We start from the raw sequence: 21,668 nt of genomic DNA, 5'->3' as shown, positions 1-21,668 counted from the left end.
TATACTCTGCGCTGCTATACTATATACGTATACGGATCTCGGGATGCCGGCTTATTTCGCCTTAAGTGATTTCCAGGTACGTATACGCAGCTGTGGCTAGTTATCGTGGCCGGCGATCACGCATGTGTCCTGAATTACGGCTTGTGTATTGTGGGAGAGGATGATTCAGAAAAGTTTTTCTGTATATATAATCTTGGTCAAGTTTGTGTGTTTGTTTATTTATGCAGAGTGAGAAGACATGTGGATGTAACAAAGTTTCGATTCGCCGAGCTGCATTATATCCAGCTATGACAGTATATATAGGAGTGAATAAACCGCAATCGATGGATTGCGCTCGGAGATTGCGGCTATTATTATAAGAGAGCTATAGGCTCGATCGACTGAAACTAAAATCAAAAGGTTTTCCTCTGAAAACTAATGAAAAATACGACCTTCGCGCGCAATTTTCAGCTCTCCCCCGAAAAGCGCCGCCAAATCATTAAACCCACAGCTCCTTCACGAGCTGCTATCACATCCTCGCCTCTCATCCTGTGTACACCCGAGTACATAAACGCGGCGGAACTACGTCCAAACGACTGCTCTCTCGTCTCGTCTTGACGCTCTCGCTAAACGCGTCTTGAAAAATTAACCGACATCTCCGCGCTCACTCCCCCGCATTACGCAGGACACACTCAGCCACTCACACATACACATACACAGTACAGCTGGAATAACTGATGCTCGCTAATAAAGTACACGCGTGCGCGGTGGTTAGCATGTATACGGCGTTGAATTTCGCGCAGGTGCGCGTCTCGTAAGGGAAAGTGCCGGGAGATAACGCCGAATAACGTAGAACGTATATAGTGCGTACTATATACCACACACACACACACACGGCTCTCCCCGCGCGCCATTAGTTTACGGTCCCCAAGGGCTGCTGTGGAGGGCCGAGTGCGTCGAGGGACGTTATACCCTCTCTCTGTACTCTTCGCGTGATGCGTTACTTTCCAGCTCTCTCTCTCTCTCTCTCTCTCTCTCTCTCTCGCACTGCCAAAGTTATAATTGCTATATGTAGCGTAGTTGGCTATAGGAGATGCGAATTCGAGCCTCGTTTTTACGATGAGGGGCTGCTGCCGACGCTTTTTTATTTGGCCTAGGAGAGATGTGTGTGTGCGTGCGGAGTCGATTCGTCCGAGGAATTTCGTATAACGAGCCGCGATTGAATTGTCAAACTGATTTTCCCGTGATTTAATTCGTTTTACGGAGAGTCGATGTACGCGCGTTGATGTATACATTTGCTTTACAAAAGTTAATGAGAATTTAAGCGGATTAAAATCTCGTTTAATCGCATACTAGCTGAACAAGTTGGATTAGTGTACACAGCCTTTAGAAGCGGTAACGCGTAGTTATAATAATAAACCTGATAAATGAAAGCCCGTAATGAAGAGTAATACCCCAGCGAACATAAAGAAAAAAAATGTATCAACCTTACATCGAGACTATTCGCAGCTTTAAACTTTCCCTCTAAGCTCAGCAGCAGCCGGAAATCCGATCATTACTTTTCTCTACCTGGCGCCACATACACGCACACACACACTATAAATATACGAGTATGGCGCAATTTCTCGACACTCCCCCCTATAATCGTCTACTCGCATCGAGGTTTTATCTCTTGGAATCCGAGTCTCGCCAGTCTTACTCACGCGGCAGCTCTTTTTTACGAGGCGACGCTTTTCCTTCTCCTTTTTATTACCACTACTCACTTTGTATAGGCAGAGAGCCGCGCGTCATACACACGGCTTTTTCCCTTATTCCGAGTACGTATAACGTGTGTGCGAGAGTGTAGGTGTACCGTAGCTCATCTCGCCCGGACCGAATCAGCATTCGCATCGGCAGATTTCCGCCCGCGGGCCCCTTTTTTCCGGCCGAGCTTCAATCGGTTATATCCGCGCGCGAGAGAGAGAGAGAGAGTCTCGGCGTCAGCTGCGAGAAAAAAGCCAGAGAGCAACGATAAGCGCGGCTGCAGACGTGTGTTCGTACATATACGAGCTGCGGAGAGCGAACGAAAAGAGAGAAGAGACATCGATTTTCATCCGAGTGAGAGAACGGGGAGGGTTTCGCGCTGCTGCAGCGAAATTCGCGTCATGAAATATCACGCGGTTTAATCAGCGGAATTGCCCGCTGTTTATTCTTCGGACCGGAGGCGGTATAAAGTTCTGAGTTTAATTATACGAAATTTCCTTGTTTTCTTTTCTTCCTTCTCTCTCTCTCTCTTCATGTCGAAAGTTTGCGCGACGTGCGAGATGTATGGATGAGTTGCTGCTAGGCTTTATTAGAGCCTCTGATATTCAATTCCTCTCTGCAGAATATCCGCGAGTCCCAGAGAGAGAGAGAGAGAGAGAGGGAGAGAGAGAGAGAGTGAGAGAGAGAGCTGAGAGAGAAGCAAAGGAAACTTCCGGTCGGCAATGAGACGGCTTATCGCGTTTGCGAGTTTTTCTCTCTTGCCCTTGCTGAAAAAGTCTCGCTCGCGCGCCGTTTCTTTTTACGACGGTGTGAGAGAGCCGGACGAAACTACGTCTTCGGTGTCCCGTAATTCAGTATGCAAGAAAAATTTTCCAATATCGAGAGCGAACGAGTAACAACCACGGAAATGAAAAACTTTGCTCGAGAGCTGTACTTTGAACTTTACTAGCGCCCGCGCGCGAAGCTCTAACGAAATTAATTCTTTTGCGCTTGTATGACACTTTGTCGAATCACGTATTCAAGGCAATATGGTATTCCTGGAGTCTCTGCAGCCACAAACGCCAGTAGAGCTGTAGCGATTCTTCGCTGACTTCGTGGACCGTCGCTGGATCACCGTTGGTGTAGGCGACTATGATCAGTCCTTTTTTTATCTACGAAATTTTTATGAAGATTCGCGTTAATTCAAACGAATTTTATTAATTTTTTAAATTCAAATACCTGGAATGGATATTTGAGATCAGCGTTGAGAGCTCCGATATAAGAAGCAAGTTGGAGAGGAGCATCGTATGTCGAACCGAGAGTGTTCTTGGCTTTGTCTGATTTTTTCCAATCGATGCAGCATAGATTACCCCTTGAAAAATAAGATCAACAAATTTTAAAACAGTAAGAAACAATTTTACAGGGTACGCAGAGCCATCTATGATTCTACGTGGAAGATGAAGGGCAATCGATAAGATCAATTTCTACTTTACCTATAAACAGCAACACAGTCTACAATTCCTCTGTACAGAAGCGTTGGATGAATGACATGGGATTCAATTGCTCTGACTCCTTCAACATTCTCAAGTACTTTGTCGAGACTTTTAAATGCATTTTTAACTCTTTCAGGTACTTCATAAGGTTTATCAGTGAGTCTATTCATTATCGACGAGTGCAACATTTTTCCATCCGAGAGAAGCTCTGAAAAATGTAAGCAAGTGTTGAATATTTATCTTTCAATAGCAGTACAATTAAAAATCAAATTGATATCAGTACCTGCTTGATAAAGTTCGAATCCACTTTCACCCAGTTTTTCAATCATGCCCATTTTCCACCTTTCAAGCACTGCCTTGGCCTCTTCTGTCATCGTGGCTGATAAGATTCTAGTTACACTGGGATACTTTAAGCAAGACCTCTCTTCCATCGCTGATAAAGACATGATTTTAAAATCACTGGACCACTTATCGTCAGGACTCTTATAAGTTTCTACAATAGGGAACTCCAACAATTTTTGTATCACAGTCAGCGAAAGCAAAGAATTCTTTTTGCTTTCAATGGGTTTTTCCTTTGCAACATGCTTATTTACACTGTCTTCTTTCAAGCTTGATTCTCTTTTCGCATGGTCAGTCGTTTGTACACTTTGCTTATCACGGCTTACTTCTAAATTGGTGCTAACACTTTGGTCTTCCCAAGGCACTGTTGGCTTTGGCTTTGGCGGAGTTATTTTCTTCAAACCCGTTAAAACTCCAGAATTCTGCATTTTCAGCATCCAAGCCAATTCTGGATGACTACTACTATCCGATGGTTCAACTTCAGGTATTTTTCCTTCATTTCCCTTTTTCGCGCGTTTCAATTTTTCTTTCTTCGTTTCCACGAGTTTGCCGTAGAGCATCTTCTCCTGGTACATGAGGGCTTTCATTTTTTCGGCTTTGGAATTCGTTTTGCTTCTTTGAGTTTGCAGTTGCGAGGCACGTTTTGAATGTTCGATTATGCGCGCCAGTAGCGCGAATTCGCGCGCGCTCTTACGAAACATAACCTCAACTTTGGAGCACGAAGCTTTCGATCGGCGGTGTAAATGCAGAATTTATTTGGTACCTACGAATCTCATCGGAGAAAGAAGTGGAATAATTTATTCACGGCAGGATAATCCTCACTTGCTTCAACAACGAAGACAATTCATGGCACACGGAATTGGACGTAGTTACAAAATATACAGATACGAAATGAATATCAGCTGAGTCGGCGATATAGGTATAGAGCGCACGAGGAGAAGGGGAAGTCGTGATCGACGGCGAGCGAACGCGCGGCAAAGCCGGGAAATCCATAGCACGTGTGCAGCAGCATATACCTTTCTTGATATACGTATCTATAATATTAAGTCATTAAAACATGAAAATATTGAAATGCCAACAATTTGAATGTTTAGAAAAATTTGTTAGCCCTCTTATCACGTTACAGAAACAGGATCGAGTGTAAAAACGAAAAAAGGGCAAGTTCAAAGAACGCGCTATCTGAAAAATTCAAAATTGTCCCAGTTCGTACACTCGTGAGACGCTCGATTACGTTGCACGCGCTTTAAATTGCGCCGAAGCATGTTACGCGTGAAATAAGAGTTTTGTTTCACAAAAAAAAAAAATCTCGTAGCGCCGAGAGATAACGGAAGTATATCTAAATTATTGCGCAAGATGAATGACAAGGTAACGAAATAGCGCCTGCAGCCGGGTGTCCTCTTACGCGTCGAATGTCCCGCCTATAACTCTCTTATGTCTCGTTGTTCGCGAAATGCGAGAGCCGTCGTATATATATATATATATATATATACACACACATCTAATGCAGCAAGTAGCTTCCCTCGGATTATTCGCGGGGTTAATTAGCGTCGGCCGTATAAGTGACGATTTCGTCGAGGCGATACCGGGATATAGCTTGTTAGAATAATTTGACGTTTGACGAGTTACTCCGAGGGTGAAGCTCGTTTCGTCTCGGATTCGGATTTCCAGCTATACTTGTTATAGAAAGTGCGTTCGAGCGACACGACTAAAGTTTGCGCTCTATTACACACTTTTATGGTTAGTGTTTGTTTCACATAACATTTTTCACATTTACATAAGGTAAATGACTTTATTCGCACATAATTACAGTTTACACTAATTCGCGAGCTATAAGTGATTATCGGCATTCGATTACGCGCTCGCGGTATATGGAACTTGATCTCGTTTCATTAAAAATCGCGCGCGTATCGTGAGAACACTTTGTTCGATTATTAAGTAGTCAATTTGAACTATAGTGTATCGCATAAACTTCTCATCTAATTTCTCACTGTGTGTTCTCGCGCGGTTTATTTTATTAGATTATAATATATCGGCGTTTTATATACGCCACGGCCTTTTTAGATCGACACGAATAAGCGCATAGCCGATTAAGTATAAATAAATTTAAAAAGCGCGCGCCTACCGATTCCATCGATTGATTGATTTTTATAGATCGCGCCTTGAACTTTTAATGGGAATTTTCAAACGCACACACACGCACACACACTATCGTCGCATGTGCATTTATATAAATTTACGCAACGCGCTTGCGTTCTTTATATAAATATTTACGTAATACTCTCGATGTTTATGAAAAATAAACGTTACATTTTAATTATCAAAACAAACGCGAAAGCTTATACGTGCCCCAGAAAGCGACGGGTGTAATAAAGTTTTTACGTAAAATTAGTTATGATACAGCAAAGACAAAAGAAAGGAATAATTTTACCCGATGGACAAAGCCATCGATCTGAATCGCAATCAATGCCTCGCGCGCGAGAGCTGTCCCTATCGCTCTTATATATAGTATACACAGTCGTTGTTTCAATTAAACATGGACTTGACAATTCGGAGCATATATAACTGCCGCTGATTTACGGCCCCGGCTTTTTAACAATGAGATTACGACAGACTCGTGCGCATATCGCGAAAATAATCGAATATAAGCCGACAATTTTTTCGTTATACCCCCGCGCGGAGGAATAAACCTTTCCTCCTTGACCCGTTATCTATAACGTACGCGTCCGCCAAATCCACGGCAAGTGTCTCTCGGTCCTCTCGTAATATTACGAAATAAAAGCTGTACTATGTGCACACGGTAGGTGTATATATCGATACATTGTAAAGTGTAATTTCGATCGGGGATAATAGTGCGCCGGTTGACTGTATCTCGCGCGCGAGTATAGGGTCGGATAAATTTACCAGCGGCTTTTCCATCGAAATCAAAAGCAGTCCGTATAGGCCGTATAATAGATCTCCGTCAGAGCCGGACGTAAACACGATCTCGTAATTTATCTATACTCACTCGGACGCCTTGATTCACCACCTATACCGTCTATCCCGATACAATTTTCTCGAATAAGCCAAGGGACAGCAGCATATAATAGTCGTGCGTGTGTGTCTCTCGATAAAAACCTGCGAGATAGAAAAAGAATGTCGGCCGCGAGGACGTTGTTTCACAAGTCAAATTTAGTAGGAGCTGCTGCCTCGACGTCAGACTTTATTGCTATTAACGAGGTTGCGTACACACGAGATGGAAGAAAAAAACGCTCCGATTGTTGTACAGATGGGCCGACCTTTCCCGTGCGCGCTGCGCTGATGGGGAAAAAAACTGCGCGCTCTAAATTTCTTTAACTGCGCGTCTATAGAGTGAGTGAGCAACCTTTACTCGGGACACTTTTTTTTCCCTCGACTGTATATATATATATATAGTGTATACGCACAAGCGAGATGACTTTATTCGCTGCAGGGATGGTCCCTTTAATACGAGAAGATTGTTCGGTAAATTAGAGTTAGGATAGGGAGCCGCATCTAAATTTTCCAAAGTGCGCTACAAATTCGCTACGTTTTTTCTATAATGGAGCAGCGCAATTAATCGCATTGCCGAGTGTAGTAATTAACTCGGAAAAATGTCAGCGGTAAATCAGTTCGGGCCGTCGAAGGTGAGCGAAAAAAATGGACAAGCTGATTTTATGATGGAGGAGTTGATCGAATTGATCATATATACATATAGGGAGAGCGACGAAATCGGAGATTTTTCGCCGACGTAACACGGACACAAGCGATCAATTATAACGGCTGTAGGAACTCGAGACTCGTTGCTGCGTGGATATCTAGCATAACACCTGCACCTGTATAAGCCGGTATATGCTACTTAAGTCCGGCTGCTGCATCAGGCAAAAGACGCAATTGGAGGATTCCCCAGGGGCTCGTCGATCGAGCCTCTCCCGCGAGGGACGGTTTCCCCTGGCGCGTATGCAATCCGGCGCTTTTTTGCCCATACCGATCTCCGAAGGGCAGTAGCCGATCGAGCGAACAAAGCTGTGCCGAAAAACAAAAAATCGCCACTGCTGGGCATGATTAGAAAGGATCGAGATCGTGAGTATGTGTGTGGGAGCGTTGCCGGGGATTTTTTGTACAGAAATCGGCGCAATTGCGCGGGGGGAGCGATATCCGAGCGTCCGCGAGAGAGAGAGAGAGAGAGAGAGAGAGAGAGAGAGAGAGAAAGACGGGGAGAAAGAAGGTACGTGTACTGAGAGAGCACGTATACGAGAGCGAGACTTGTAGGTATATAAGCTGGGCGTAACGGCTGCAGACTGCATCAGTTAGATCTCGACTAGCCCGTCTGAGCAGACTGAATCAATCCTTTTAGATACTTCAACAGCTTCTTATCAACATGAAGACCATCGTGAGTATAAGCTCTCTGTTGCCGCTCGAGTCTGCATTGCTTTTTGGGTTCACGAGAGAAATTTATTTATTTTTTTTTTTTTTGTATTAAAAAATATTTGCAAAAGGATACATTTGTTTTTGGACCAATCCATCTTTGTTCTTATTAGTTTGAAGTTTAATTTTTAACGTTGAATGCAGTGAAGATTGGAAGCTCGATGATATATATATATATATAGATCAAACTAATTTGCATTTCGTTTTCATTTGCATCAGATCCTAATTGCCATCATCGCCGCTGTGGCTTCGCCCATCTACGCCGAAGAGGCTCTCGAGCCCAAGAAGCAAGAAAAGAGAGGACTCCTTGGCTTGGGATACGGCGGTTATTACTCCGGCCTCGGCGTCCATGGACTTGGCGGTTATGGAGGTAAGACACGAACGTCGAAAATTATTTCACCCCGCACATTATACACCACCAACCGATCTGCGCCTCCGCGTTATCTAAATTGCGCTCCCCTCTTTTCTCAGCTATCTTTATACATAAATTTCATTTACGCAAAAATTTAGGAGATTATGAAATTTCAAAATTGATGAATTCAACAATGCGTTACGCAACTTTATCGCTTTTATTCGTGTCAATATTTTAGAAAGCCCCCGCTGGATAAATCGACGTTTTATCGTAGAAAGGCCGGAGTAAAAAGCTCGCCGCTAACGATCGTCAACAATAAAAAGATTGTTATCTAAATGTATCATATTTCATTACGACCATCGTTACATAAATCGCATCCGGTCCGACGAAGATCGGTAAAAAGCTGCGCGCCACACAGTAAACAGATTTTAATTCGCGGATAAATCGCTTCCCGCGCGCGCAAAATCGATCGATAAAGCGCGCCGATCGAACAATGTACCATTACTGACATTGAAGCCCATTATGCCTATCGGTAATAATCCACAAAGCGCAGAAATTCGCATAGCACACTATTTAGTACCTTAATCGCACAATAGGCACGTATATAAACAATCAGGTTTACACGTATTCGATTGCAACACATGCGCCGAACGAGAAAAGTCCATCAGCGAATTACACATATCCATATCGAAATCGGCCTAGCTCACGATCGAACTTATATACCTAAATACTTTATGGTACATTACAGGCTACGGACATCTCGCCTCTCCTTCGCTCGTGTCCCACGGAGTTCAGCCGAGCTACTCCCACGCTTCCTACGGAGGACACCTCGGTGGTTACCACGCGGCTGCTCCGGTCTATTCCGCACCTCTGCGTCTTGGAGCTTACAGTCATGGTGTTGGTCTGGGACATGCCGGTCTCGGTCTGGGACACGGATACAACGGATACCTGGGACACAACGTCTGGTAATCCGGAGCTGAATCGCCGAGATGACGGGGATATCGCAGTAACGAGAAGACGCTTATTTGTACTTTTAATGATTCGCCTTTTTTTAACAATTTTCAAATCCGAGTGCAATTCGATTTTTTTTCTCCTTTTAACGATGATGATACGGCTGTACGGATTAGTTCCTTGATTTATTCAGCAATTCCTGAGATTGTCGAGTATTGTACATTTTTTCTGAATAAAGATTCTTTCCTTTCGAAACAACCATGTGTGCTTTTTCCTTGGTCCCACATAAGTATTCATTCTTAGCAAAATGTTATATAAAATGCGATTGTATGGATCGAAGTGAAGAACGATGTAAGAACAAGATCACGATACAACTTAGAAAAAAAAGTTACGCTATCCCCAGCGAGCTTGATTCACTCAATAAATTGAAATGTTAAGCAAAGAAATTTTATATCTCGCTATATCGTTATTATGAAGCCAGGATTCTTGTACATAAACCTGATGCTACTAGCGCATAACTTACGTAACTGTGAGAAAATGTAATAAATTACGAAAGTTTAATCATTCGCTAGCTCACGATACTTGTAACTGTGCTAAACGATAAGCAAATAGTTTTTAGTTGGAAAAAATTGCATTTTCTTTCTACACCTTTCGTAATAATGCGTTATCAATGTAAATGGAATAATAGAGTTCTTTTTTAGCCTTGGGTACTTCTCACGACAAAATTTAAAAATGCTACATGCACTTATGGCCACGTTCGCGTTTCGAAATAAGCACACAATTGAATTTGAAAAAAAGCGGCATTTAAAAAAGGTCGGTAAGGTAGATACCACTTTAGCGGAGGTTGCGTACCGGTAAGTATCAGTTTCTACTATAGCGACGGAAGGAATGTAGATCGTAGATCAGTTCTACTTGAGATCGTGTTGGGAGGCAATGTTGTGATTCCGGGCTGCCGCTTATTTTTCATTATAGTTTTAATTAGAGTAAATAACAGAGTCAGAACAATGAATATTATTGCTAGAACTATCGGAAATTTAGCAAAAACATGCCTTGGAAGGACTGTCGAAGGTAATTTGTGCGATGAAAATGTGTATTTAATCATGATGACATAACCTCTGAATTTATATTGTTGAACTGTATTTTTTCGATTTTGTTGTAATTAATATAACGATGGTTTTCAATAATTTGCTTATATTCTCTACAGGCAATTCCTTAGCGTTGGCTAGACAGAATTTCTCAGGCCTCCCAGCAGCCAATGGTAATCATTACATTTTGTAAACATTGACAATGAAATACTCTTAGTGCGATGGATTTATTAATATAAGTTTTACTTCAAGTACTAATATAAGATAATACTTTTGATTCTAGGAAGTATATTAGCAGAAGCGAGGAAATATTTGGAAAACTCAATGCTAGGTAAATTTAAATCATTTGTACAATTTTTGCTTACAATCATGAATATGCGTATTGAATTTGAATAGAAACTAATCAGCGAGCAACATTATTGTAAATTTTTCACTGAACAAGTTTTTCCAAGGATAGCGTATGCTTAAAATTGTTGGATACATAACAAATTATTTGAACTTTTGTAGCATGTTATGTAAGTAAAGCAGCATTAAAAATTTGATCCACATATTGTGAAATTTTTAAATGGCATTTTACTGAAAATTCACATCAATTTATAGGGCTGAACATAAACTTAACTTAACATCAGAATGCGCTTATTAAATTTTTCTGCTCCAGATTAACACATTCACATCTCCAATCTTGCGTTTGCCAAATCTATCCAAACTAAAAAAAAAAATAACCCAAAAACACAAGACCAATGATACAGCACTGTATTTAAAAATCAACCTCTATACCTCGGAACAATCAAATTGTTTCTCTCGAAAATCTCAGAGCATTTCCGAAAACTCTCTCTCTCTCTATTCATCTCCGATCATCGCGTCTCTCTCTCTCTCTCTCTCCCTCATAGCTCGCGTCACTGCACACTCGTGACCCATTTCCCTAAAATCTCCAAGCTATACTATGCACGCACGCAAAGTGTTCTCCTCTTTCAGCTTAAAAACGAGCGGACACAGAGGCGCCCGTCATATTTTTCCTAAAGAGCCAGGCAAACCCTCGGAAAAAGCGCGCGTTTCGAGTTTCATCGCGCGTATACAGGCCGATGCGTATCTCAGGATCCGTGCGAAAGGGTGCAAAGCCGGCCTTTCTCTCTCTCTCCTTCCCTTTTCCCGCACAAAAGCCTCGCTCGGACGATTTTCCTTTTCCGGACGCATGCGAAAACGCCGGACCCGAGGCCTCACCTCTTTCTCTACGCGCTGATGGTTCTAGTGAGGGAAGAACGTAAAAAAAGGCAGAGAAAAGCGTGGAAATGCGTGGGATCGATGTAGGGGTGACGTGTCCATTTGCGGTTGACCGGAGACTTTTGCGCGTGGCTTGGGAAAATTTTTGAATTTTAATCACCTGTGCGAAGACGACGGTTTTGTTTATTCGCCGAGCGCTACGGAGATTCTCTATATGATTTGACAAAATTATTCGAAATTTTACAATATTATTATCTTTACCCGAACTATTACGAAGCATAGTACATCAGAGAGAACAGCGACCTCGGCCGCCGGCACAACAAAACCCGGCGCGCGACGACGCAAAGATCTCCAATATTTTTCCCTATTAGAGAGTAACGGTGCATGACTGGACACTTTTCCCGTGTGCCTTTAATAGCCGCTCCGCAGAAAGCTACCTCTACGCGCCGCGGACAAATGGACCCGCTCTCTCTCTCTCTCTCTCTTTCTACTCGGCAGAAACGAGATTGAGCGTAAGTAAAAGAGATGCGGCGGCCGAGATATTTGCATGAGCGCGCGGGCCGGAAAGAGAATCTTGATATATAACAGCAGCAGCAGCAGCAGCGGAGAATGAGGTCCGCGACAAAAGCGCAACCGAAATTTTTCGCAATGTAATCTTGCGTATTGATCTTGGAAGAAAAGGGGTTGCTGGGCTCTGGCTGCTGCCTTCCGCCGCTGGCATAATGGGTTCTGCTGGTCTCTTGGCTTGGCTAAGTCCGAGTTAGCTCGGATTAGCAGCGCCAGGGCCCTTTGGACACATCTGTCGAGTTTCGTGCGTGTTGTGTGCATACGGATGTATGTGTATTGATGGACGCTGGTCAGTCGGGGAGAAGGAGAGAGAAAGATCTGGAAATGAACAACAATCGGTGCAGCCGCAGTGAACGGGCTGACGTATGCGCTGCGTCTGGACAAAAGTTTATTTCCCCAAGAGCGCTACTCTCGATCGCTTCGTTTCCTTCACCCTTATGCGCTGCGGAGACTTTCTTCGCTGCGCGTTATATGTAAACAGTGGTGATTCCGCGATTTCTTTTGGCAATTATTCATTTTTATTATTATACTTTTCATTATGGATTGTACAATTAAGTGTTTACTCTGGTATAGGAAATTGAGCCTATTTCTGGCCAGAATTTCTATCTGAAATTACTGGAAATACTCTAAACCGAATTTTCGATAGTATAATTCTACTCGGAGAAATAGGGTCAATTTCCTACCAAATGCCAATTAACGATGCAAACTATTCACGAGCAAACCGCTTTCGTCGCGGGAAACTGCCAAAAATCGAACGTCCACGATCCACAAAAAAAAAACAAGCTATAATACCCCGATGCACCAGCGCGAAAAATCACCGAACGGTAAACCGCAAACTCGCAAGACGCATCTACAATTCCCCAAAGCCAGATCGATCCTCTCCCTCCGCACAGCCACGACGACTCCATAATATAACAGTATTATAACATACCGAGAAAAAGACATCGCCGTCGTCGTCGTCCTCCGCCTCGTGCGCGCGCGCGCGACCTCCGACAGCGCTCGCAAAAGCCCCGTCCGAGCAGCTCGAACAATGTTACTTAATAAGCTTATGCACGCACCGGCGAGAAAAGAGCTCTACGGCTTGCAGATGTCAAGCGCTCGTCATATTCCATATTTCCCGGCGTTTCCTCCTACGGACAGCGCATTCACTCTCGACTCGGGCTATTCTTCTCCCCAACGTCGCAAAGATTACCTCTCTCTTTCTCTCGAGCGGCGAAAGAGTTTTGTGCCCGCGCACAATGACAGAGCTTTGGCCAACTTTGCACTTTATTCGGGGAAAAAAAAAAAAAAAAAGAACGAGGCGAGTTTGATGGATTGCGCGTTTCTTCGGCAACAGGTATGGACTTTTTGAGGATCGATTGGAGTTTATCGAATCTTTCCTATAGAATTTACATATTATGCCGCGCGCTCCGCATAACTCGTAAGAGATCGCCTTGTTACGCGATGACAATTTAAAAGGTATTAAAACGGTATTAGAGGCGATAAATCGGAGAGAAAAGTGTCGCAACGGGCGAAACGAAAACGCAACGTTTCTATTTATCGGCGCTACGTGTATCCTTGACGGCTCGTCATGGGCATAATTAGTCACGTATGTGCCGTGCGCGACGACTAATTTGAGAGAATTCAAATGACCGGAGGGTAGGGAAAATTAGGTGGATTTTTGGAAACTCGATGAGTAGCTTGCTCTGAAATGCGTTAAGTAATATTTGGGTCACTCTCGACACTTTCCATTACCAGCATCGATTCATCGCTATAATCAATAACGACGCTCGTTCACTCGAATTACGTTTTCTTTTTCAGGACTCCAGCAGATCCGCGAGAAGAACACCCTGCTGAAGATGCACGAGCGCGGGCCGATAATAAAGAAGCGCAAGAGCAAGAACCCGTTCAACGGCGCGCCGTTCGCGAAAGGCGTGGTTCTCAAGACCCTCATCAAGAAGCCGAAGAAGCCGAATTCGGCCAACAGAAAGTGCGTCCTCGTGAGGCTGTCGAACGGCAAGGAGATGACCGCCTACATTCCCGGTAACACATTCAATATTGATCCGTCTTGTTGCATTGTCGAGATGTTGTTTTTAACGCCCCCATCTCTTTCTCTAATTTCTCTAGGTATCGGGCACAACTTGCAGGAGCACAACATCGTTCTCTGCAGGGTCGGGAGGTGTAGGGACGTTCCCGGTGTCAAGATCAAGTGCGTTCGTGGAAAGTACGATCTCGCGCACGTCGTCAAGAATAGGAGCTGAGTCATTTTTTTTGTTTGTTTATAAATGTTGAGTAATAATAAAACGCGTCGTCGATTCGAATGCATTTGACGAACGATTATATTCTCCCTTCGTTCCGCAGCGAGACGAGCATCCAAAAGCGGAAAGTGAAATATTCATCGCAAAACTCAATCATAATTAAGCCGCCACAGTCTGTCAGCAAAGCCCCCGCTTTGAGCTCGATGCGCATCGAATTCGGCTTCGCCACGCCGCTCATAATTGAACCCGGGGATGACCAGAACTCACATAAGTAAAATCGCGAGAGCATCGCAGCCCTTTGACACACATTCGGGGCTCTCTTTCCTGCATGATGCACCGTTATGGTCGCGCAGCGCAGCATTCTCCAACATTAGCACAGTGAGAGAGAGAGAGAGAGAGAGAGGGAAGCGGGCGAAGTGCATCGGCAGTAGCACAATGCGTCGGTGGCGGCTGTTTCGGACAATGGGGTCCAGCCCGCGCGCCCCGAGGTTCTGAAAACGTTATTACGGAAGGGTTGATCCTGCGCTGGCTTTACGCATCTGCGCTCGAGAGCAGTATTCCGCCGAAATGGGAAATATTCTCGACGGCTGCTCCGCAGTGCAGATCCGCCCCCGCGCGCGCGCTAACGCGAACGTCCATCTCTCTTTCTCTCTCTCTCTCTCTCTCTCTCTCTCTCTCTCTCTTGGCTGTTGACCATATGACACGCTGACCAACATTGTTATCCTTATGCGCGCGGGCTGAGCTCTTCTCAAAATCATGCGAGGCCTTTTATTTTGCTCTTTTCCTGTAAACTGGATTGTATTTTTTTGCGTCGTTGCTGTTTGCTCAGACGCGGACGAATTTTACTGCGAAGATTTTACATACGAAAACGATTACCGATTTCTCACGCCTACAGCAGCAGCAGCAGCATAATACATATAAATAACGCAACGGCGCATAAACATAAAATTCTCCGCATGTATAGACACACTTACGATAATACGAAAACAGAGTCGATCGTCGAGACGAGAGCGGCAACAAAGAGCAAACCTGGACGCAACCCTCTCTCCGAGTTTCAAAAGGGATGGAGATGAGGCTGCGATACGTCAGCGGGGGCGGGAAACTCGAAATGAACGAGCGATCGCCGCACGCGACCGAATTTTCGCAACGCGGCACGTGGCCAGCGGTGCAGCGCGTCTATGTATACGAATGATTTTTCCGAAAACAAGCCGGCAACTCCCCCATTCGGCCTTCCCACATGACCCACGCGTCGGCACTACTGACTCATTTTTCGCTCGGGCAGCGTAGGCGTAGCTCTGCGTAACGAATACGCTGGATTTTTTTCACTTCGAGTGTAACATTATCCGAGTCATCGGCAAACTGACGCAGAAGAGCATCGCGTTCATCGACTTCATGATTTGAAATTCACAAAAAAGCGTCAGCGACGCGAGCGACCGAAAAACTCGCCTCCTCCGACAGCCGGAAAATAAACTCGAAACAAGATTTATTAATTTTACGGCAGCCAAAAAAAAAAAAAAAAAAAAAAACGACTAATATACACTACATTTTTTCATCACACGTTTTCAAAGGAAGAGCTAGTACTTACTTCCCCGTGCGCGCGCGCGCGCGCGTCAAGCATAGCTCGTCCCGACCGTGCCGTAAAAGAGCCGTCCTAATCCGGCCAATAGCGGGGGCCAATAAAACGTTTCTTGCGAGAAAAAAATCGTCCGCGTTGACGACAATTTTTCTAATCCGGGATTAGCATCCTTGAACGTCCCGAAGACGACGACGTGACCCAGGCCGAGACCGAGTCGTTAACTCATTTGCCTGGCGAGTTTCGAGCAAGCGCGCAAAGTTAATCCAACGCTATAATCGAGATCCTCACTGTTGATCCACTACCTACCCCACCTCGACAATAAAGCTCCGCCGCGGACACGCTATAAAAACGCTGCGCAGGAAAAAAGCGACGCGCGCGCGCACGAGCTAAGGGTTTCCGCGGAGGGTACTGAGAGGGACTTTATTGCGGTCTACGGTCTCGAGAACGGATGCGCCGAGAGCTACATACCTGGCGAACTTTTACGAGTAGTAGACCGGCTTGCGCGCGCTTTATTATGGTTTTCCGCAATAATCGCCGGGCTTTTGTAAGGACACTCGTCGCAGGGCTAGCCTCCGACCTGATTTTTTGCAGGCTAAAACGTGTGCGCCAACTAGCCCCATAATGTTGCACCTTTTTTTTAGCTTTGTTTTTATTGCGACGATTTACTGCGCGGGAAAAGCCGGGAAAGCTGCGAGAGACAGCTGAGGGATCGAGAGGTATAGTGCGGTGCAGTAATGTATATAGAAGGTATAGGGAGGAGAGGAGAGAGAGAGAGAGAGAGAGAGAGAGAGAGGACTCGATGCGGACTGGACTTAGCCTTTTAAGGCGAGCAGCTTGACTGCTGCAGCCGGGTTGAGAAGTTAATACTTTCAAATGTGCTTTTTTTTTCCCGCGTCGGCCGCCGATTTAAAGGGTAATGGAATTATAGCTGATTGGGGATGCTCAGGGGGCTGTAATATTAAAGAGTTAACGATAAGACGGCGGGTTGATGGGGTTCGAAATTTTTTCTGGTGTTTCGGGAGTTTTTGACTCGGAACTACTTATGTGGATGCGATTGACTGCTGTAATGGCTTGTTGGTGTAGGTTTTTTTTGGTTCTAAAGTTGCGTTCTAATATAACGCTATATAAATTAATTTGGAACTTATTTTTTTTTTTCCGAACGTGTACAAAAACAATCGGCGCAAATTTCCAAAGCTTAAATCTCTGTGGGAAGCAGCAGAATCCCTCAAATCCGCATGTTTATACTCTCCCAAAAAGAAAACTAACTGCGCACCCCCCCACACACACACACACACTGACACAGTCCAAAGCCGGTGTGCTCGAAAAGTTTGGCCTGGAACGTCGCTCGAGCGAACTGTCTCGCGCGCGAGCGCTCGGTCACAATGCCGCAAAAAGCCTCACCGCTTCTCTCTCTCTCTCTCTCTCTCCCCCGTAAACAAAGCTCGCGCGACACGAAATTCAAGGACAGCATACACATCAGAGAGAGAGAGAGAGAGAGAAACGGGAGCAGTCCCTGCTCTCATCGCAACTCTTTGCCGAAGGGCTTAGTAACCGGACACTCGGCTAACGGGCCTTTTTCGACTCATTCTCCGCAGCTTTCTGTCCTTATGCACACGCTCGATTTGCGATCGCAGTGTCTATGTATGCAAAAATCGGCAGACGACACCGCTTCTCGATTCTTCTCGTCTCTTCAGCTCCTTTGGCGAGAGGTATACCAATGGCGGTGTATATCGTAAAACTACCGGATTTACGGTCCTATGGGAAAGAGTTTTCCCGGCGAGCTGTGTGACGAGTTTACAACCCCTTGGAATTATGAGTATACGCGTATTGTAAAAGGCTTCCGTTTTATTATGTTTGCGCGCGGGGCTGCGGACGCCGAAAAAAAGAGCTGCGGAGTTAAGTAGACCTCCGAGAAAATGTGGCTGTCATAACACCAGCGATGCAAAAACAAAAAAAAAAACAAACAAAAAAATCCGACTGAGCTGACCTTTTTTTTCGCCGATGCTGACCTTCCTCAGCTGCGCTGCAGTCCTCAGCGGTTTATGGTGTATCGGAGGAAAAAATCCGAGTTAAAACTTTATTGTGGGTCGCGCGGAAAAGGTAACGGCGAAATTATCGCTCGTCGCGCGTCGGGACGGTTTATGGTATCGAGAAAAAAGTGAAGAGTTAAGTATTTTGAATCGTCCGCGGAGATGAAGCTAGGCTCGAACCTTTTAAGTATTTACGAGGAAAAATCGGCACTCTCAAACAGGCATATTCCGAAGACGCACTGCGTCTTTCCCACCGCAGCTCGACAATTCCATTAAAATCAATTTATCAACAACAATATGATCGCCGGAGCCATAACTCCCCGGAGAGAGATTCGCGGCCGGGACGTATACCATTCGTCATACTCGCGCAGAAAGATCAGGCCGTCACACATTCGATCCCCCTGACAATATAAAACCATTCACGCTCACAACGGAGCCTCAAAAAGACGTTTCACTCGGGTCCATTCTGCGCATGCGGAATATCGCATTATACTCGCATATAGAGAAAAAGAAGCTACCGTTTATACGGGCGGGCGGTCGAGGCGTAGGCGTGGGCCCTTTGCGCCGGAAGTGTATACATGCAAAACTCGAATGCGCGGCTCTGTTGGCAAAACGCGAGCCCGTTGGTGGTCGGCCGGGGGAATGATTAATGAAGAATTAATTACTCGCAGTGGGCAGTATAGGCGAGAATGTCGTATGCGCAGGAGTGGACCGATGGAGAGAGAGAGAGAGAGAGAGAGAGAGAGAGAGAGAGAGAGAGAGAGAGAGAGAGAGAGAGAGAGAGAGAGAGAGAGAGAAAGAGATGCTTTTGCGCGCTTTGTTATGGAATTGGGGCGATCTTGGAGTTTTGCTCAATTAGTTTCGAGTCAGTTTATTTAAAAAAAATATTTGTTATTTTAAAATAAAATTTTAATAAGTACAAATTCATCGAGTGCATTAATTTACTCTATGGTCGAGATTTTTTTTAAAATTAAAGCTTTCTCACCAGAGCCGTGCACAAATATTTGCATTTCCCTCCCAACGTTTACTTTCACCCACAACAAAGTCAAAATTGTAGTCCAGCCCCTTGCCACATCGTTAGCGCCGACATTGTGCTCCGGATCGTCAGCGTCTCGAGCGTCTTTCTCAAAAATTCTCAAACTCCATAAGGAGCCAATATCCATTAGACTCTCCTCTGCGACTAATGGTTCCTCGCACACGAGGACCTCCCGTGAATATCTGCGACGACTTCCGTTTGTCTGTCAGGACACACTCTCTCTCTCTTCTTCTCTTTTTTTTTCGCTTCTCTCTCTCTTTCTCCCCCGACCGCATCATCTTCCTATTCTCCGTTCGGGATTTGATCGTCGCAGGAAATATCTTTCTCTCTCTGCGGCTGATTTATTAATTTTCCCGCGATGGATGCATTTTTCTACACAGCTATATTTTAGTTTTGGCTTCCGTTCGCACGCGAGAGAAAAAAAAAACGCCTCAGGGAAAATCGTCATCGTCGATGCGGTTTGTACGGCGCTGCGCCGGTTGCGCAACAAGCGCGGTTTAGGAACCCCTAAGCGACGGCTCTATTCGTATACTTATGTACAGGTATACGCGCAACAGATCGCTCTGGGGAAAAAGTGGAGCAGGTACGGGTATTATAAAGCGGCGCTGTGTAAAACGAGGTCGGATCGGGAGTCTGCGTTTATTATGCAATTGCAGCGGAGTATCGCCTAATGTGCGCCGGGAATTTCTCGGGAAAGCTTTGCGCGCCGCGCTAATGACCAAAGCGATTTGTAACGGTATACTTATATATATATATATAGATTGTTTTGATGCTTACAAGGGATGAGGCGCATCGTCGTTGCGCTCTCGACGACTGCACTGAAATTTGAACCGAGAACGTCACAAGTACGCGTGTACTTCATGTTAAATGATACTTATTTCAGTTCTGATAAATGGCCACCCCATTTAATGTGCATTCTGGGGCGACGCCCATCGCGTGACAGCTATCGAATAAACTAATAATCGTTTTAAAATCGGTTGCGGTCTGAGCTAGCGCAGTTACGCAATATATAACCGACACAGAGCAGCTCCTTATTTACGACGAATCGGAGAAGTCGACGGGTTTGATTTATATACCTCACGCGCACACGCCCGAATTCACGTAATAATGGCTGTACGCGGCATTGTTTGACTCCAAACATGTATATAAAGTCATCATCGACGCTCGGTGGGCCAGTCCAGGAAACATTTGCAAAACGTAGGTAAAGTTATACCCGGAGCATCGTCGGTGCAATATATAATATATAACAGCTGGGTATACTCCGGCAATAAAACCACGGGGATTTGAGAATAAAACGACCCTACCTACTCACCCTCGAGAGACACGAAGCATCATCGTTGCGAATATCCTGTGCAATTGCCGGGGGGTACAATCAATCGATTATGTCGGCCTTAAACGAGCAATTGTCGCAGAGACGAGCGGATAATAATAAAAATTAAGAGCGTGTAAAAACTTTCTCTCCTGTCTTTTGCGGCCGTATATGCATAAACTTTATGCGCTGGCCCACGATTTTTACAGCCACGACGACGACGCTATTATGATCCGCCCATTATTGTCTCTCATCTCTCTCGACTATATAGCTTGGACTATGTCCATGCGTACTTATCTATCTCTCGCACGTGAATACACAACGAATCGACGGAAATTTTGCTGCTGCTATATGCACAATCGCGGGGGACTTGCGTCACCGCGCGTGTGTGTGCGTGTGTGTGTATATATATATATATATATATATATATATATATATATATATATATATATATAGCGTGCATAGAAGATTCTCCGCGTTCTTTTGAAAGTGTCATAGCGGCGATTAGTCAGCTCGCGCTTATCTAACGGTCGAAAATGAGCCAATGCGGAAGACAGATAAGCCGTGTCGATTTGTGTACGAGCTTTTATGTGTATAGAGAGAAGGAGACAATTGGAAATGCAAGGCGCGAATGCAGTAGAGGGAGAGGTGTCGAGGAGGAGATCACGTAGGCAATGGAAAACTTGTGCAAGATTTTGTTTTCCCACTGCATATACATGACGCAGTCGGTCATTAGGATAAAGACTGGCTCGACCTGTCGTCGATATGCTTGTGTATTATATTTGTCGCGGGGAGAGAGGGATGCGCGATTGCAGGATAAACGTATTATACAGTTGCGCGCGCGCGCGCGGGGAGGTCAAAGCTTGTTTATTTTGCCGAGCTAGTTATCGGCTTTATGAGAGGAAAATTTTTAAGGATGACTGTCGATTGCGTATTGTATGCAATTTTCAACTATACGGCGAGAAAACGCATAAAGCCAAAGTATAACCCTTGACTCCGTAACGGTACTCTCCCAATGCGCGCAGGCACTCGTCGTAACCGGATCCCCTTTCGGATTTCCCACAAAAATCGCCGAAATCGTCTACTAATTGACACGTCGTCTCTCGCACGTGCGAAAGGGTGACGCGCGCATAAAGGTGCGCGACAAAAACCGCAAAATCGCGCGTGAACGAGAGGGCCGCCGCTGCAGCATAAACCGTTATATCGTCATCGTGCGATCCGTTGCAGGGGCTGCAGATGTGTCGGGAAAGTCCTTTTTTCCCCGAGCATATAATATAGGTATGTGTATAACGTGGAAGCGGGTGGCCTTGCGGCCCAGGGAAAAGCGAGCGCAAATAACGGGTTGCAGT

General features: G+C 45.0%; 3 protein-coding genes across 4 annotated transcripts in view; 2 read left to right on the top strand and 1 right to left on the bottom strand.

The window, feature by feature from the left end:
• Nucleotides 1-9,516, top strand: part of LOC100114335 (glycine-rich protein) — a 58,246-nt gene extending 48,730 nt beyond the window's left edge. Inside the window, exons 1-3 of one of the 2 annotated variants that reach the window (XM_001607509.5) lie at nucleotides 7,069-7,920; nucleotides 8,175-8,325; nucleotides 9,056-9,516. In XM_001607509.5, coding sequence (XP_001607559.1) covers nucleotides 7,909-7,920; nucleotides 8,175-8,325; nucleotides 9,056-9,276 — 384 coding nt within the window. In that variant the 5' untranslated portion in view covers nucleotides 7,069-7,908 and the 3' untranslated portion in view covers nucleotides 9,277-9,516. Of the gene's footprint in view, nucleotides 1-7,068; nucleotides 7,921-8,174; nucleotides 8,326-9,055 lie in introns of those variants that run through there. The other variant, XM_032596044.1, reaches the window with a different exon arrangement.
• On the bottom strand, nucleotides 189-4,467 carry LOC100122976 (mitochondrial genome maintenance exonuclease 1). The gene is made up of 4 exons (XM_001606535.6): nucleotides 3,478-4,467; nucleotides 3,195-3,402; nucleotides 2,941-3,073; nucleotides 189-2,873 (listed from the first exon to the last, which is right to left on the bottom strand). The coding sequence occupies exons 1-4, from the start codon at nucleotides 4,232-4,234 to the stop codon at nucleotides 2,733-2,735; spliced, it is 1,239 nt and encodes a 412-aa protein (XP_001606585.2). The 5' UTR covers nucleotides 4,235-4,467; the 3' UTR covers nucleotides 189-2,732.
• Nucleotides 9,517-10,148: 632 nt separating the features above from the next.
• LOC100122968 (40S ribosomal protein S12, mitochondrial) lies at nucleotides 10,149-14,435 on the top strand. Its single transcript, XM_016981356.1, has 5 exons — nucleotides 10,149-10,326; nucleotides 10,463-10,516; nucleotides 10,627-10,674; nucleotides 13,932-14,153; nucleotides 14,238-14,435. The coding sequence occupies exons 1-5, from the start codon at nucleotides 10,263-10,265 to the stop codon at nucleotides 14,369-14,371; spliced, it is 522 nt and encodes a 173-aa protein (XP_016836845.1). The 5' UTR covers nucleotides 10,149-10,262; the 3' UTR covers nucleotides 14,372-14,435.
• The last annotated feature ends 7,233 nt before the right edge of the window (nucleotides 14,436-21,668 follow it).

Source organism: Nasonia vitripennis, chromosome 1, assembly GCF_009193385.2.
Source record: "Nasonia vitripennis strain AsymCx chromosome 1, Nvit_psr_1.1, whole genome shotgun sequence".
Taxonomy (NCBI): Eukaryota; Metazoa; Arthropoda; class Insecta; order Hymenoptera; family Pteromalidae; genus Nasonia; species Nasonia vitripennis.
This window is presented reverse-complemented; position numbering and strand designations above follow the sequence as displayed.